The sequence below is a fragment of the Thunnus thynnus genome, chromosome 5 (genome assembly GCF_963924715.1).
Source record: "Thunnus thynnus chromosome 5, fThuThy2.1, whole genome shotgun sequence".
Taxonomy (NCBI): domain Eukaryota; kingdom Metazoa; phylum Chordata; class Actinopteri; order Scombriformes; family Scombridae; genus Thunnus; species Thunnus thynnus.
The window spans coordinates 24,907,003-24,924,919 of NC_089521.1; the positions used below are offsets into that span (position 1 = coordinate 24,907,003).

Sequence of the window (17,917 nt, forward strand, 5' to 3'; positions counted from 1 at the left end):
TTAACATGTATATATCATTCATTACTGTGTATTTGAGCAGGCTGTATACACTGTGCATAACCACCTACTGTATGTATATACTCCATTCAATATTTATTTCAGCAATCTTTGCACTCGTACACACTTTTGCACTATTTGTATCCTGTTTACAGTTCACATAAACAGTTTTACCTGTATATAGACATTGTATGTTCTATTTTTTTCACCTATTTGCTTGTATAATAGTGATATGCTTATGTTTATTTATCTTTGTTGAGCCTAATGTCCTTGTGTATTTTTCTGGAGATTGTTGTGTACAAGTATACATGAGACACGAGAGCCACTAAGCCAAGTCAAGTTTCCAGTATGTGTACATACTGGGCCAAAAAGCTGATTCTGATTCTAACATGTTAGAGCTTTATGTTAGTAGTATACTCATACCACACTTGTATGTACATGTTTTTATAGGTTGTTTTCACAGATTGAAAAAAAAAGCATCTGGAAGCAAAACACTAAAATCCACCCATGTGTCATGCACATGGGTGGATGAGCCTCGGGCCCCCATTGACACCCTACACCACACTGTGTAGGCTATGTTACTTTAAGGAAACAAATTAGATCAATTTATACTGAAATATGCAAATTGTGAGCACAATATCAACTTAAATAAAGATAATGAAATTAGTATTTGACACAGGGCCTCTCTACAAGACAGGGTCTCAAGATTAGGTAATAAAACAGCATTTGTTTGCTTTGCCTGGGGATGCACCACTAAAGCACTATACCAACTGACAAGATGAGGGCCTTAATGCTGGTCCTGCTCAATTAAAATCTGCTTTTAAGACCTTCATTATTGCAGTTTTATGCTTATAAGGCCAGCTAATATACCAGCACAGAAAAACTGCACATTTTGCACAGACAGTGCGAGGAAGTTGGATTTAATAGGGGCTGAGCAGCTCAGTGCCCCAAAACCCCCTAATCTGGCCATGGAAGACATATTTTTCCATAAATAAAGAAAAAGACACTTGACAGTTATATTTGTGTTGTTTGATGTAGGGAAGGATGACCATATTGACTCTGATATTATATACACTGCTAGTTTGTTTTTAACTTTTGGAAAGTACCATATTTACAGGGAATTTTTCAAACCGAACTCCTAACCATTTATTTAGTGCCACTTTCAGAATCCTTCTAGATACCCTAAAATTAATTAAAATAAGATATAGAAAAAATAAAATAATTATTTAAAAAATATGTTCATTTGATCAATTTTTGCATGTCTTCATTGAATAGCTTACGTACTGATTAAAAATGTGTTCTTTTCAAAATAAAGTAAAACAAATAAAGTATAGTAGAATAATAAGGATAAATTAATTACATTACACTAAAGTTTCAGTCCTTACAAGCCTGCATACTGTAAAGCTGAATGTTTTGTTTACTGATTAGAGGTGTCCATGCATCTTCACCAAATGTAGAAAATAATGCAGTTTGTTGTTACAGGGCTCGGCATGATCTAATGCAGTTCATATGGTGTAGTGCTACCATTGCACACATGCAAACGTTTCTGTCATGCTATATCAAATCATTAATAACGATATAAAATATCGATCAAATGGAATAATAGTGCAGAAGTGTATACAGTATATGTGTCACATTTAGATCTAAAATGCAATACACAAATTCACACACAGGTACTTACCTTAAACTGAAATATGTTCACTTCTCAGTTCAGCAAAGCTTTATCATCCTATTATAATGGAAATAGCAGGTTCCACTTTGCACCAATGGGTGGCAATCTTGCATCAGGCCCAACTGACATATTAGCCCACAGTAATAAACTTGGCATTGTATTTTAATTTGTTCTCTATGTTTCTTTATCTGTGGAGTTTTATACTAACAAATAATACATATCTTAACCATAGAAGCCTATCTTGGGTGTTAGGAATATTAATAATAATATTGAATATTAACTCATAGCACTGTCGATTTGAAATTCAAACAAACAAACAAAAAATATTGGATTTTAAAATCATTTTATTTTAAATCCATTCAATGTCAACTTGTTTCATTGTTTAAATGACTAGATATACATTCATCAAACATTTACAGTATTGTTACCAAGCCACAGTACACAATAACATCACATCCAAAGACAGTCTCTGTTGTCTCTTTGCATGACACCATAGCCACAAAAACAAACTCCGTGAAATCCAGGAGGAAAAAAAAAACAAAAAAACAAAAAAACAAATCAAATATCTAATTCCTATCGCTACTGCCCCCTGGTAACATTTTTCTGTCAGTTTTGGACAAAATAAAAATAAAATAAAAGGTCATATTAATCAATATTGTTGTTGGTGTTTGTGTGCTGTAAGGCAGAAAACTATGAACTCGTTCCAGAGAGAAAAAAGAAGACGGAGAAAAGAGACAGAGATAGAAAAGGAAGAAGAGTACCTTTCTATGTCCTGAGCTAGTTCAACAAAGGAAGACTAGGTTTCCCTGATACAAGTTAAAAAGTCCCTTGTCAATTCAACACAAAACAGACATTCCTAAGGGTAAGCAGACATCACAAATTTACATGACTTCTCCTCTTGGGCCAGGCTGTAGCATTTCAATCATTTTGTTTTCCTCTTGTTGTTTTTTTTTTTTAAAGCTAGTCCTTCATTGTTACGGTCTTGTACGGTAAAATGTCAATAGCACTTTTGAGCCTCTGTCTTTTTGTCGTTTACACAGGATAGATACCCTAAATCTGTTGTGACATGATTTCCTGTCTGCGTTGCCCGATTGTGTCAGAAACAGCTAATTCTAGCTGCAGACACCAAACAGTGTATAATTCTAAAAGTGTGTGTGTGCACAAGTCAAGTCTTAATCTGAATCTCAAGTGTTTTATGGCATGGGCACACGCTAAGGCACAGATTATTTGTGGTTATAATCCCCAAGCATACCTGGGATCTCCAAGATCTCCAGGAATTTGCAAAGGGAAAAAAACTGAGCTGCGTTGAATGAATTCTGCGTGTGGGACTGACATTCTGTGTGAAGATATATAAGTAAGAGGCAGCTTAAAGGTCAGTAATCTACTCATGGCATAAAAACATGTTTGGTGAGATAGTACAATATAGCAGCGAGTGAGGAGAGAAAAGTCAGACAAAAAAGTGTGACATAAACAGGATTACAAAACAATATATACTGCATTTTTCCTTACTGCATCTTCTTTACTGTTATAGCGGGTGATAAAATGGCAAATTATGAGTGCATTCAGTTTCTCTGTTTCACCAACAGAGATGTGATGTGTCAAAAGAAATAAAACAAAACAGGTTGGTTTGTTCAACATGAGGAGGGAACTATGGAGCATTTCTGATAGTGATGATGAAATCCTGTGCATATATTACCCCATTTGTTTCTTTATGTGCAACCTGACAACAGTGTATAAAAGAGAAGATCAGTATTGTATGATCTGTAGCTGAGCTGTAGTTTTCATTGTATCCAAAAGGTCATGGAGGTCAAGTTTTAATCAACTACCGCAAAGTCGTGAGCCCGTGCAGCCCTGCAAAGTGCACATAGGCCATCAGTTTAAATCATAAGCGCTTGATTTAACACACATGAAGTTCAGTTGAAAGGAACTGAATGAATATTGCAGCCATGATGGTTGTCTATCTAAAAAATAACACAAGGAATGTCCCCAATGGGATTCAGATCTATGGATATTCAGATTACCAGTTGCCCTGTTACCCTTAAGTCTATTTACACTGCACTCTTCAGTCGTGCCATTTCAAAAAAACAATTATCAGATTTAGTCATACATATATACTTTAGTATAAAAATATGATCCAATTCAATCAAAACACAATTATGTGGCATTTAAGCAAAAAAGAACATACAGTACATAACTACATTTACTGTACAATTTCAAACATTTAAAAGTATTTACCAAACAGAGGAATACAAAAGTTGATCATCATTAGTACCTTGTATACCTCAAGAGTTAAAAGTTGGGGTGAGCAGTCGGTGTGAGATTTCATCTATGTACAGTGCGTTCTGTCTATACAACGTGACATAATTCTAAAGACGAGGTCCATTTCAGGTGACTGAATTTCAATAAATTCATGATGATTTTAGGAGATTTTGGTAGGATAAGCAGATATTGGGGTGGGGGAGGGGGGGGAGCATTCTTTTACAGATTCAGATATATATTTTTTCAAACTATCACACATGCAAGTTTCACCATTTCCTGTACTGAAGGTCTTCTTTCAAGCATGTTCATTTACAAGGGGAAGTATCATAACAAAATCCAGGATTGGCCTTTTTACATACGTAGTTATATCAGACAAAAAAAATCCTAGTCTTGTGGAAAATCATTGTCTTTATCCATCACCGGACACTTGTCTTACTCAGAAAAATGCCTTGTGACATTGCACTTGCTTTATTTTTCTCACCGGAGCCCATAAATGTGGGTAGATGCCGGTATCTTTTGATTTTGCTTATCAAAAATGACCAGCCAACTGCAAAAACAACACAGACCCATTTTCACTCAAAAAGACAAGTGTATGATCTATATAGTTTGATCTATTGTTCCATAACATTTTGATTTTTCTCAAAGAAATAAGGTAGATTAATACTTTTCACTTACCGTCATATATAAAAATGTGTACAAAAGACCCCTGAATCTGAATCAACGGCATATGTTAACAGTAATTAATGAGATCTAACTTTAAGGAGGGTTTCACTGAGTGAGAAAATTAAGGAACAGATGAATGATTTATAACAAATCAGCTTTGAGTGTGCTGGTATTTAAGGTTGTAATGCGGTTTATCTTGGTGTTAGCCCTTGAAATACCACAACACATAACAGGATGGAGTGCCAAACGTCTGTGCATGTGTTTTGTGAAGAAGGCAGTGAACGGAGGTCCAGTATAAAATAGTATTGTATTACATTTCACAGGCATGTTTTGTGCTTCAGATGTGCATTGTGGTGCGTTTACACAGTGAATCTGTGCCTGTGTGTCATTTCAGTCTTGAACTTCAAATTTCGTAAGATTTTGCTACCTTACTGTGAAGTGTAAAAAATAATATTGCCTATGTAGTTTGTGGACATTTGTTGAAGCAACTTGAGTCATTTGTAATGATAATCAATACCAAGTCTTCATGCTATCTTGTTAGCAAGAGGAAAAATATGACACACAACGATAATTCCCAGAATTAACGATCAATATAAACAAAGTTTAAAAGTATGGCTTGACTTACAGTACAAATAAATGATTATGTTCAAGAGCTTAGTGACACCACAGTTGTGTCTCTGGGTATAGAAAGGTGAAGAAACATGCTAGAGGGCTGGTGCATAGCTAACCATAACCACCCTTTGTTGATAGCCAATTTGACAGAAGCTGCCTTGCGTGAAAACGGTATCATTGCTGTCTTTATGTTGCTGCTGCCACTGAAGTCACTTGGGTGCTGAGAACTGTGAGGGAATATGGCTCTTTGCTCTTTGACATCAGTATAAAAATCTATCAAACATACTGCTGGAGTGGCGACTATAAAGTTCACTGTCTTTCCTCATTTTAGGGCTTTTTTCGGGTCAGTGTAGGAAGAACCATGGAGGTCACCTAAAAGACTTCGAATTGAAAGTAGCATTTAGTATTTTTGTCCAAGAGTTTTACCAGAGATTACATACACTGGTGTCTAGATGGAGGCTCAATCAGCTGTATATCACATCTCAAAGTCCACACAATGGAGTGGAGATCACTGCGTCAAACCAAGAGAGCCACCAGCCTTTTGCCTGGGCTTAAATAGGACCTCTTGTGCTGACAGAAGCCAAAGCTAACTCTTGCTGCATTGGGGGGTTGGGAGGTTTAAGTGGTACAACCCTAGCTTATGGAGGACTCTTCTTCTTCTCCTGTCCCTGAAAAAGGAGATGGTTCGTAGAGTGCCTCTCCTGGTTACTCCTCCACAATCCTCAGTACATGTCTCTGTATATTTCCTGCAGGAGTGGGTGCAGTGAGGTGTCTTCTGTCTTTTTGATCTCCTGCACCAGCTGCGCATGCTCTGTGACTAACTGCCGGAGGTCAGCCAGTTTCTGCAGCAGCCTGGGGAAGAGGAAAGTGTCGTCGGGGTGATTGGCCAGAAGATGGAGCTGTAGCACCTGCACAATGCTCTCCTGCATTCGCTCGATGTGCCCCACGTTCACCAGGCCTGGTCGGTCTAATCACACAGGAGAAAAAAAAAGTGAGAATCAGACTCCATAAACATAATCTCTTGTTAGAATAAAAGTTTTTCAATGGCACAAGAACACCTTTACAACTTTGAAATTTCTGTGATATCAAAGCACTTTCCCTGCATTCTTACCTCCACAGCAGATGATAGCAGCCACAAACAGAGCCAAGTCACTGTCATCCAGCTCCAGGGCGTTAAACTTCATGGCAAACTGGAACTTTGGCTCCATCATGTCGCTGAACGGCCTCCGCAGGCTCTTGAGAAACTCCCGGGTGATGAAGCCTGAGCCGTACGCTACAAGAAGTCCGTCCTTGTTCATACAGGAGGCCAGCAGGGCAAAGAGGGCCTCATACACGCCATATTTCAAAAGAGTCACCTGATCATTGAGGTCCAGGCTCGAGAACCCGGGGACGGACTTTGCAAATTCTGTGAGCTCAGTGACCGTTTCCACCGAAGTGCATTGGCAGCAGTGGAAAATCCGTACTTCTGCCTCCCTGTCCTTCAGCACTCCCGCGGAGCCGACCATCTTTGCCACCAGCGTCTGCTCTGCCAGCTGTAGAGTGTCCATGTCATGGATGACGAAAGGCTGCGAACAGTGGAGAAAGACACACTCTCATGAACTATACGCGTAAAGCCTGTTTAAAAACGGATTCCCAGTTGAAATGCACAGGCAGTAGTTTGTACTGTGATTTTGGGATACATAAATAAACCTGACCAGACTCGACTAGGCTACATGGATATGGAAAAAGCTGAATCAGCAAACCTCCCTACATGAAAAACTGTAGTGACAGTTGTGTTTACAGATAATCATTATGGAAAGAAAAGCCTCCAGCCCTTATTGACACTTGAATATTTACACGATGACAAAATTACTCTCCTTGACCCTGCAGCTATGTAATTATGGATGTCATTCTTAGCACTTGGGTTTGAAGTGCAAATAGTGTTTCTAGAAATATAAGCAAACAGGGCTTAACTAGGGAAAACTCAAAATGTCAAAAATAATTTATTTTTTGATTCATTTGAAACTATAACCCAGTGTACAAAAACACTTTTGTAATTAAAAAAAAAGAGGGAAAAATCGAAATAGTAGGTCATTTTAGCTGTGTCACCATTCCCACAGTGGACACGTTACAACATCTGATGGGCAGCTACACCTGCTGCTGCACATCAGACCAGAGCTCTGACTCATGAATGCCGTGCTAAACGTGGGCTAGAGTAGCAAGGGAAGGTATGGGGAACATGACGCTGAGGTGTTTAATTTTGCAGTACCTCAAAGCCAACACAACACTTGATCATCAGATAACTAGCAGATAATTTACTATAAGTAGGTGAGTTCATGATCTATCTCGGTTTCAGGATGCCTTGACACAATGTTGCATCAAAACTGCTTACACAGGCCTTACGCGCATGGACATTGTATACAGTAAATAACTTCAGTTTTTGGAAGAGATACTTTTCTTCTTTTTGGGCTCAATGCCTGAACTGCTGCTTTGTGGTCCTGTAGAGGCAAAGGAGCCTAAAAACATCATCTTATTGTTGATATTACAACAGAGGAGACCTTGGTACTTCAGTGGAAAGGGAAAGAAAGGGACTAAAGCCCACAGCCCTGGTTGACACTTAAGATTTCCATGACAGAATAATTACTCTCCTTGACTCTGCAGCTATACCCTCAGGGATCTGAAGAGGGTTTGTAGGCTGAACATTTTTTTCACAGGAAATATGAACACAGTTTCTACTAAAAGCAGAGTCATTGGTGCTACACTGATAGCGCTACACTGTAACTGACTGTCTGCTGCAACACATCTGATATTGTGTGTTCTGCAGAAGCTCTGCACTGTCTCCAAAAGATTACAGCATTACAGTTACAGATAGCTAAAAAAAAAGCAACAATGAATATCCTTAGTGTGCTCAGATTTGTTATACTGAACCTTTCTCATATAAGTCAATAGACAGATCAGTTGGGAGAGACCTGACTTCATCTGTACAAATTCACAATTTCTTCTTATAAAACAAAAATGCCAAATATTTACTGGTTTTAGCTACTCAAATATGAGAATTTGCTGCTTTTCTCTGATTTAAATTGAATACATTTTGGACTGCTGGACAAAATTAGCAATCTGAAGACGTGAACTTTAATTAAAGCTAACTTGAGGAGTTCTCTTGAAAACATGTTTGCATTCACATGCATTGTGTGTATCCTCGAGGCCTAACAAACATGTTAAATGTACTGTATCTCCATTCTCATAAAACATTTGCAAAACTGATTTTTTTCAATGTTTAGACCATACATTGTTTACATGCGTGTTTGCTAGCTTGCAGTCGAATAGTGAGAAACTGTCTGCAGGAATGTGTGTAGCTGCTGGCATGGGTTCATGTGCATGATACAAACAAATCGGGCACCCACTTGTAAAAACATTGCTCCATAGCACTATTAATAGTCAGTCAAAGTTGGGCATACTTAACTATTTTCCAACGGTTTACAGACTAAACATTTAACCAATTGCTCGACAAATAACAGGATTGCAACTTGTTAATGATATTTTTTTTCCTTTCCTCATTAAACTATCAAGTTTACCCTGTAGACCTGTGCAGCAGCAAGAGAAGAAGCTTGACATTTCTTTAGCTGCTTTGTTTTTGCACATCGAGTCAAGTCTGTACATACTGCTGGTGGTGATTCATAAACCAGTTAAGCCAAACAATAAAATTGATATTAGCTGCACAGAGATTAGAGCCAACAGTGAGACAGTTATTGCTCAGTGTTCCTCCCAGATGATTACACTGATGAGTCACACCTGACAGAAGTCTTCTGGCTCACTTACAGGTATTAACTGGTGCCAAGTGAGTTGATGATGGAGGATGTACTTTTTCTTAAGAGTCATTAAGAGTCATTTCATATTAACCGTTTCTATATCAGCTGTCCTCTTTCAACAGTATCTTCGGGATTTCAAAACATTATATCTCCCAAATCAATAGGTCTTCAAATAATGTGAGATGCAACAAAATGAGAAGGTTGTATTTTCCTCTGATGCTATACAGTCTCACTATTAAAGCAATACAACATGTCAGCATGTGCACACTGATCCCTGGCAAATGGCAAAATATGACTTTCATGGGAAGTTTCCTGCTGTATAAAAGTACAGTGACACCATGAATGAACTCTAAAATCAAAAGGTGGATCAAACAACGTGTGCATTTTCAACTGACTGGCTTTCCAACGGCTGCAGACCACAGAGATTAACTCTGGACTCTAAATGGACGCTTATCCATTTGGAAGCTTTGATCTCTTGAATCAGTGGGGAGAGAGTCTGTGTTTGAACATGGGATGCGCACTTTGTCTGACCTGTTCCTCTTGACCTTTTTCACACCTACACACATCCATCCAGGGTATTCACAACAATTCTGGGCAGCAGTCCCTGACCCCATCCTTGTCAACCCCTCTTTTCCAATGAGAAAAGATTGCAGAAGAAACGAGGGTGCGGGATGTTTTTGGGGACGGGTGATGAAAATAGCGTAGGAATGGAGTGAAACAGACTGTGGAGGGAGAAGTGATGGGCTCATACACTGGCTCTTTATACTGTTTCCGTGCAAACAGACATTTCCTTGTCCAGCTTGTGTGTTGGCTTGCACTACTGATTGAGAAAGTTATTTCTGTCATTGGCTGGCTGCACATAATCTCTGAGGTACTGGTTGCCAGGTCATATTGAGACATAAATTTGATTGCAAATTTTGAATGGACTAAGGACAAGATTAAAATCACTCAGATGGGGAAGAAATAAATTAAAAGTTGCAACATAACTTGACCCGTGAGGAAAGAGCCATGAACACACAATCAACACATACGCAACACCTTTCACTCACCAACCCACTACTCTTAATCAACGTACAGGGGTGCTGGTCTTCCCGGTAAGAATGGTTCGAGCCTTAGACTTGTTCATGTTGAAGTTCTTGAGGTAGGCCTCATAAATCTGCCTGGCCAGCGTCTTCTGGTCAGCTATCTGGGGGTCTTCCACCTCCCTGTCCCCTGTCACCATCTCCGCCTTCAGCTTCAGCTTCTCCGACTGGGGCATCCGACCAAAACGGATGGCTGCAAACAGAACCACAGACAGAGAGTCAGATTAAGATAACACAATTTGTGCCAGTGTAAATCTGTCAAATCACAGATGAAACTTACAGTACACAAGATATTATAGTAAAAGCAATAAATCCAGTGCCTGTATTAGATTTAATATTATTATTATAAACAGCGACAGTGAACACAATAGAGCACAGAGAAAGTATGAGAACAAGATGGGCACATAAAATTCTTTTTATCTAAATCAGTTTTGGAAAATGTCAAATAGCTTGAGCTCCACAAAACCATATGAATCAATTATTCAAGATGCTGACATCTGGAGGAATAATTTTCAAAATCTATACAAAGACACTCCGCTAAGTAAAATAAATTCAAAACAACATATCAGCAGAGAAATAAAACATTAAATGATTCCAAAAATATGTATCCAATTGTATCCAAACAAAGCTTGCACAGCTATTAGACAGACAGTATTAGGAATTAAATGTTCAAAAACAGCTCCACTAAATCCAGGCTTTATAATAATCGAGTCCTTCTGTGTTTTATAAAAAAAAAGACTTCAGAAGAAACTAGATCTGCAAAAAGCATAGTGCCAGAACTGGACAGTCACTATAAATCTAAGCCAAATAGTCTTCCAAAAGAGATGCAGTTTCCAAAAAAAGAGGCCAAGAGGTCACGAAAACATAGACGAGTTTACCATAGAAGGTACTTTCAAAGACAAAAGCATCACCTACGTCTACACTAGTTTTACAGATGCAAGCAGTTTCACCCTGGCTATGAAAATAAGCTCAAAGAGTCCTCCGTGCATTAAAGAAACACTCGAAATCCAAATTTAGATCAAATCTGGGTTAAAATATTTCACTGTGAGTCACGAAAAATGTATATTGGTGAAGTATTCTGGTCCCTGAAAGAATAATTTCATCAGCTTCAGCTGGAACTATTGGGAAACCTGATAAATGACACTTAGTCCGAAGTATTGGGTCCACTCAATCATCACAGTTGGACTGGATGGGACAAGAGAAATCCTATGAGCAGAATTCACATGGAATCATCCAGCAAAATGAAACACAAAATCATGTGAGGCAAAATAAAATCGAGTAATATTTATTAATAATTAACATCCACAAACATGCACTGAAGTTTAGGACGCACAAAAGGTGCAAACTCAACGACCATCAAACAAATGAAATCTTTCTTTCTAAAAATGTAAAACAATCTCAGATCAAATCTCATATTCAACACATCAAAACTATGCATGCTAGTGCCACAATCTCAGTTACTAACCAATATTATGCTCAATCACATCTACAAACCCTACTTCAAAGGCAGGTCATATGATTCTGATACCATGAATGTCAATTAGAAGCATTTGGAAGTGGGCACCTGGGTAAGCAACATGAAACAACCAGCAGAGTTTCAAAGACACAGGAGTCCAAACTGCAGGTGAATCAGTAAAGTCATGATAACATGCAAACACAGACAAACTGAATCAACGAGGAACAGTGACACAAGAACAAGAGACATACAGTTTATCTTGATGCTTTTTTTTCCCATAAAGCACAAATGAAAGAAGAATATTAGCATGGGCAGAAGGATAACGATAACAGAATCAATATTTATTTAACAAAAAAGCTAAAAGAAGTTTCATTTTCATGCGTTACAGCTCGAGGAAATTATGAATGGACACGACATTCTACACACTACAGGGTGCGCTGCAAGGTGGCATCACTTGTGTGGAGTGTGCTTGAACACTATACAAGAGTTGTTTTTGTACGAGAGGATACTGGAATCTCTCAGACGGCCTGATCCCATTTGACTAATGAGATTAGAGGTGAACTGCTTTTAACCTCTCCTCACCAATTTAAATGGGCACAGGCTGGCGCAGACAAACACACACACACACAAACACACTCCTCTGAGAACCCGACATCCAACTGCACCAGCCGCCTGCATTTATGAGAGACTATTAAAGCATAAAGAGGAGATCTGATTTCCCTGTTTTCCAAAGAGCCACCCACTGCTGAAACAAATCCAGGCGTACTGAGCAGGGCTGAGCAGGGATGAGATACCGAGCTAGCAGACAGCATGAGGGCCCATTAGATTACTGCTCACAAAGTGGATGGATCATCTGAAGCTGGTAAAGCTCCACAGCAGGCGCCTGGGCAGGAGCCAAGTCTAATTAAGATGAGAGGAAGTGAGTGATGTTAAGCTAAGCATAAGTCCATTTCCTAAGAGCCAGTGTGAGGGCATGAGTCTGTGATTCGAGCAGGGAGGGTGGGGGGGCTCTAGGTGGGAGGGGGGGACGGACTATCATTCCGCTGAATCGTCTGTTTCAGCCGCTGATTTGTGGAAGAAGATTCAAGCCAATTAGCATCTCCTTCCCTACAGTCAGACGTATCAGTGCTCTGGATTTCCCCACAAACTGCAACAACTTTCAGTTTATTGCAGTGCATCAGTGAGCATGTAATCTGAGGTTTTGTGTAATATCAAGATGTTGCATTCAGGAAACTTCCTAACAATTAACTAGTAAAAGCACTTTGCTGCTTTGGAGACAGCAAGAGAGTAGTGTGGTTGATATAAGTGCTGAAACAGTCAATCGTTTATTGGCAGAAAACTTTTCAATTTTTCAGCCACTCTCAAGTGAGGATTTGCTGGTTTTCCCTGTTTTCTCTATTTATATGATTGTAATGGAAAATCATCTTGATTCTAGGAAATTGTGACGGGCATTTTTCATTATTGTCTTTGACATTATATATGATAAACAAAATGCACAGACAAGAACATAAGGAATAGAAAACATTTATTGGCGTTAGCCATGGCGATGCCTTTTTAAATTTCACTTTTGAGGACTTCAAAATTTACAGCAATGAATTTACATTTTGTTATACTGCACCTGAATCAGTTATGCATCTATGTTATGATTGCCCCTTATCAATATTCAGGATTTTATGTTATATAAATAAAACAGAGCATCCTGTTATACTTAAAATATATTAAAATTTGAACACAAATATTATAATTTTTTAAACTTAATCATTATGGGACAATTTCACATGTACAAAACAAAACTTTCTAAATCTTTCCCTTTCTGATGATGTCTGAATGTTTGTTTATATTTAAAAAAAAAAAAAAATCTAAACCTAACTGTTGAACCGTTTTGTTAAGAATCATCTGATGCAGTCAAATTTAGCTATTAAATCAAATTGCTGGTCGATACAAACAGAGGGACAAAACTCCAAAATTAGCAGCGCTGTAGTCCTGTAGTCTGATAGACCTCAAGACCTCAAAAGATTAAGTTGCACTTGCATCTCAAATCTCCTTCCTTGCCCTCTACGGTTACATTTAGGCCCATGAAACTCAATACACATATACCGTAAGAGGAAGTGCAGCTGACAGAAATACTACTACTGCTGCGCTTTTAGGCACTATGTGGGCCACACCTTAAGGAAGCATTGAAACCTCTGAAGTCAATAAACCCATTGGACTAAAAAAAAAAAAGCCAGTTATCAATAAAGACGCTCAGTCCATGCTCTGTATCCACAAGTTCACTGCCACCAACGTGGAATATCTGCAAAGTGTGCAGAGTCTATATGTAAACCCACCGATTGCATTGACCTTTTTGATCCTTCTACAAGTAACACACCGACCGACCGGGAAAAACAAGCACCTGCGCACCCACACATACACACAAACGTCATCTCCAAAATCTGTTTCAGAGCTTTTTTTTTCCAATCAGGATATTGACCTTGTCTAAGGGTCAGCATGTCATGTTGTATGTTTACACAGTGTAAACAACAATATTCCTGTATTCCAAACAAAGATAAGTGACACTGAAGAGGATATCTGGAAAGACAATGTTGTGTTAACAGCAACAGGGTGTTAACAGCTGTTGCGTGTGCAAGTTTTTTCTCTGTGACCGTCAAGACTGAAACCCAAAGACACTTGTGATCAGACTGTACAGGCATATGCAAGTGAAAGCAAATATTCAAAAAAAATTGAGAAGTCAGAAACGATATGGGAATAAAGTTAGAATTTTGAGGAAAAGTCACACAGGTACAAAAATGCAGCCTTAGTTTTAAAAGAGAAAAGACATATTAGAAGTAAAGAGGAAATCTGTGAGAACTTTGTGAACTTTATTCACACAATATAATGATTTAGTTTCCTCTCGCAAAATTATGACCTGTAATATCTCAACTTTTTCTCCTCTCTCTCTCTCTCTCTCTCTCTCTATATATATATACACACACAAACAAATAAATAAATAAAATGTTCCCCCTGACAGTTGCCCTAATAGTCTGTCATATCAAATATACTGTTGCCCCACAAAGAAACAAAAATGTCCACTGTGAAGAACCACAAGGAGTAGAAATTATTGCTGTAAACACAGTGCAGGGTTGCTTCCAGTGTCAAATTACACAGAACTGTAAGGTTTAAGTTGTGAATCTTATGTTCATGCATCACATGACAATATTAGGCATCATGCATGATTATTTAGCATTAACAAAATTATTATAGTCATTGTCGATTGTTTTTAATTCTATTGTTAGAAAGGCTGGCTATTAGTGGCCTACATAGCTTTCTGGAGGTCACATATTCAGGAGGACTGGCCCATTTGGTGCTTGTGATTAAGCACCGGAGTTTGTAGTGACAGAACAGATTAATCAAATGGTGGACAGACTCACTTAGTCATGTGATTTCCAGTTTTCCAGTTCACATATTTGCACCAAAAGGGTTGAATGGGTTCAAACATTGCAATGCAACATAACTCCATCACTCAAAAGGCTGTAACACACTCAGACACAGATAGAATATGTCATCTACATGCACGAGTTGTAGCTCTCCGTGGTCTTTAGCGGGACATATAGCTGCGTAATAACCCGGATTAGTCTTCAATTAGTGACTTGCCTGAACATGCAATGTAACACTCAACTGTGGTGTCAGATTGCTTATTTCTGCTACGTATGTATGTACATGCCTGTTCAGTTTTTTCTCAGTATCTGCACAATTGTGGTGATGTGTTAAGTAGTGTGTGTTTATAAGTAACAAGAACCATGTGTGTGTTTGCTGCTGAGCATGAAGCACCGCTCAGACTTGCCCTGCCTCGTAGGACTCACCGTTGTGGGACATGCCCACTGACAGGCACTTCTGGAAGCGGCAGTATTGGCACTTGTTGCGGTTCTTCTTTTGGATCTTGCAGCGGCGCTCACACTTGTCATACTCCAGCTTCAGACGGATTGTCCTCCGAAAAAAACCCTGAAGGAAGGAGCGGATAGACAGACAGAAAGAAAAGTTCAAATCCCAAACATTGTAAAAAATGTAATCACTGCTAATGTTTTGACAGTTATTTTCATTTGTAAGGATGACAACCTAAACCAGTCAGTCAGGCAGGACGTGAGGAACAAAAAAAACACAAACTAGTAAAACATGAAAGGTATCGTGTACATAGGGTCTCCGTAATCATGCAACCAGTTTTAGCATAAAAAATAACTATTGATCAATAGAATAGAAGCTGTTAGAAAATAAGTTATGTATTCCTATATGAAGGGTGTGTGACAGTATCAGATACATTGTTTCGCCACCAGTTTCTCCCCGCTTACACAACCTTGACAAAAAGAAACATTTAACTTTGGCGAACAACAGTTGGACCGAGCGGTGTGTTTGCAGTTGGCTGGAGGGCGGAAAATAGCTTGGGGAGTTGCTTAATAACACATTTAGCCATACTTAATAGCAAATTGCAATTTTTTTCCAAAACTGTCACCAAGTGTGCCAAAACACATACAGACACCCCGACCCACACCAATTATGAAAGACTCACAAATGTTCATATGATACGAGCTTACACAGGATTACATGGACGACCATGTGAGCATAAGTTAAGTAACTCTCACCCACTAACCCCCAACCTCACGTGCGCACACACACACACACGTATGCACACATAAAACAAGGGTGACATGAAAGAAATGTGGGCTTCATGTCGACACTGCGCGTGTCTTCTGTCGTAAAAAAATCAGTGCATTGACATCACGGGGGTCAGGCTGCTCCTGTTACTGTTCGCAACCAAATAGGAGGGAGAAAATTTGATCAGCTTCCAGCTTTTGGCGATGGGGTCCTACAACACGTGAATGTGCTACTTTTTTGCCACAGTTTGAACTATTTTGGTTATTTCACATTACAGATTTGTTTATTTGTTTGTCTGTGATCTTCCCAGCTGTTTGAAGTGAGAAGGGTTTTGTTGGATAAAGGTGATGTCAGGCATTTCCATGTACTAATCAGAATTCTAATCAAAATAAGAATCTAAAGTAGATTAACTGGATTTTTGAGTGTTTAACTGAGCAGGGATTTGTTTGTCTAACTCTAACTGTTTGGTATAACATCTCAGTTTGCATAGTGAAGATATCAGGGCTATATTTTAACAGAAATACCTGGTTAATACGACATGGCCATGTGGTATTTTTCAACTTCAGGAGTTGCAAACAACAACCTGAACACTCTGTTACAACACACTGGGATACTGAGGTTTGGCAAGGACAGATCAGGGGAATTGGCAAAATCCTGGCAAAAGTGGCGACATAGTCGCCTGGATGCATACCACATGCTGTGATCACAACTACCCTGGTTCCATTCCCAGCTGTGGATCTGTACTGCATGTCCTTCCCCATTTCTCTCGCCCCTCATTTTCAGTCACTTCTCTAATGTTCGCATTTGTATTAAAGGCAATATGCCTAAAATCTCTCCTAATTGGAGGATCCTTTCAAACGGGACATAACTTGCTGGCGCATCATGACGGATTTGATCAAGAAATCTGCTTCAATAGATCCTGCTCACATTGCAGCAGGGCTTCACCGTTACCCTTTTGCACTTCATAGGTCACTTCTGAAAGATGCGCCTTAAATGGCTCCATCCTATAGGTCGACTTTAAGTTACACAAATTTACCTTGACCTTTGTGATAACTTGTGGTTTTACAGTTTTACAGCCCTACTACTTCACCCTGGATAGGTCACATATCTTTCACTCGGCCCCGTGGATTGACAAAGGTCTCTGTCCAGCTGGGACAGTTACATATTTATGAATGGACACACAATCACACACATACATTATTGCATGTAAAGAGAGACATAGTCATTCTGCTAGTGCACACACACGCACACACATTCTAAGAGGCCTGTTGCTCTAATGTGGAAATTTATGTAACAGCATGTTGACATGATTACTGAGTTTATGTATCACTTCCTGAAATTCATACACCCACTCCTATCTTGACTGATACATTTAGCTGAGCTCTGTGGATTCACAGTGCGGAGGTGTAGAAAAGGGTCAGCTGCAACTTTTCCTTCAGTTTTGTTCCCTTCATCGACTAATTGAAACGAAAAAAGAAAACTAAAGAATATTTAAGACCAAGATTAAAAAAAACAAAACACAATATTAACACATAAACACAAAGGCGCACAAACACATGCACACACACCTAATCTTTGTCCTTTGGTGACTCTTAAAAAACTGCCTTGGGTTGTTTTTCAACATGACTGGTAAAAAATTAACTGAAAGATTATTGTGCGACCACGTGTGAAAGCCGAGCCTGTTATTTCTGATGCTTTTCAGAGTTATCCTTAGTCACAAGACACACTGCCTCTGGATTTCTGGCCTGGCATGGCCTACTTT

The 17,917-nt window shown here is 39.0% G+C and overlaps 1 protein-coding gene across 1 annotated transcript in view; it reads right to left on the minus strand.

Annotated features, from left to right (window-relative positions):
• Window positions 1–1,995: 1,995 nt before the first annotated feature.
• The window catches only part of pparab (peroxisome proliferator-activated receptor alpha b), a 33,211-nt gene continuing 17,289 nt past the window's right edge, over window positions 1,996–17,917 (minus strand). The window contains exons 4-7 of the mRNA XM_067590345.1: window positions 15,369–15,507; window positions 10,067–10,266; window positions 6,315–6,768; window positions 1,996–6,170 (exon numbers count right to left, since the gene is read on the minus strand). Coding sequence (XP_067446446.1) covers window positions 5,926–6,170; window positions 6,315–6,768; window positions 10,067–10,266; window positions 15,369–15,507 — 1,038 coding nt within the window. The 3' untranslated portion in view covers window positions 1,996–5,925. The remainder of the gene's footprint in view (window positions 6,171–6,314; window positions 6,769–10,066; window positions 10,267–15,368; window positions 15,508–17,917) is intronic.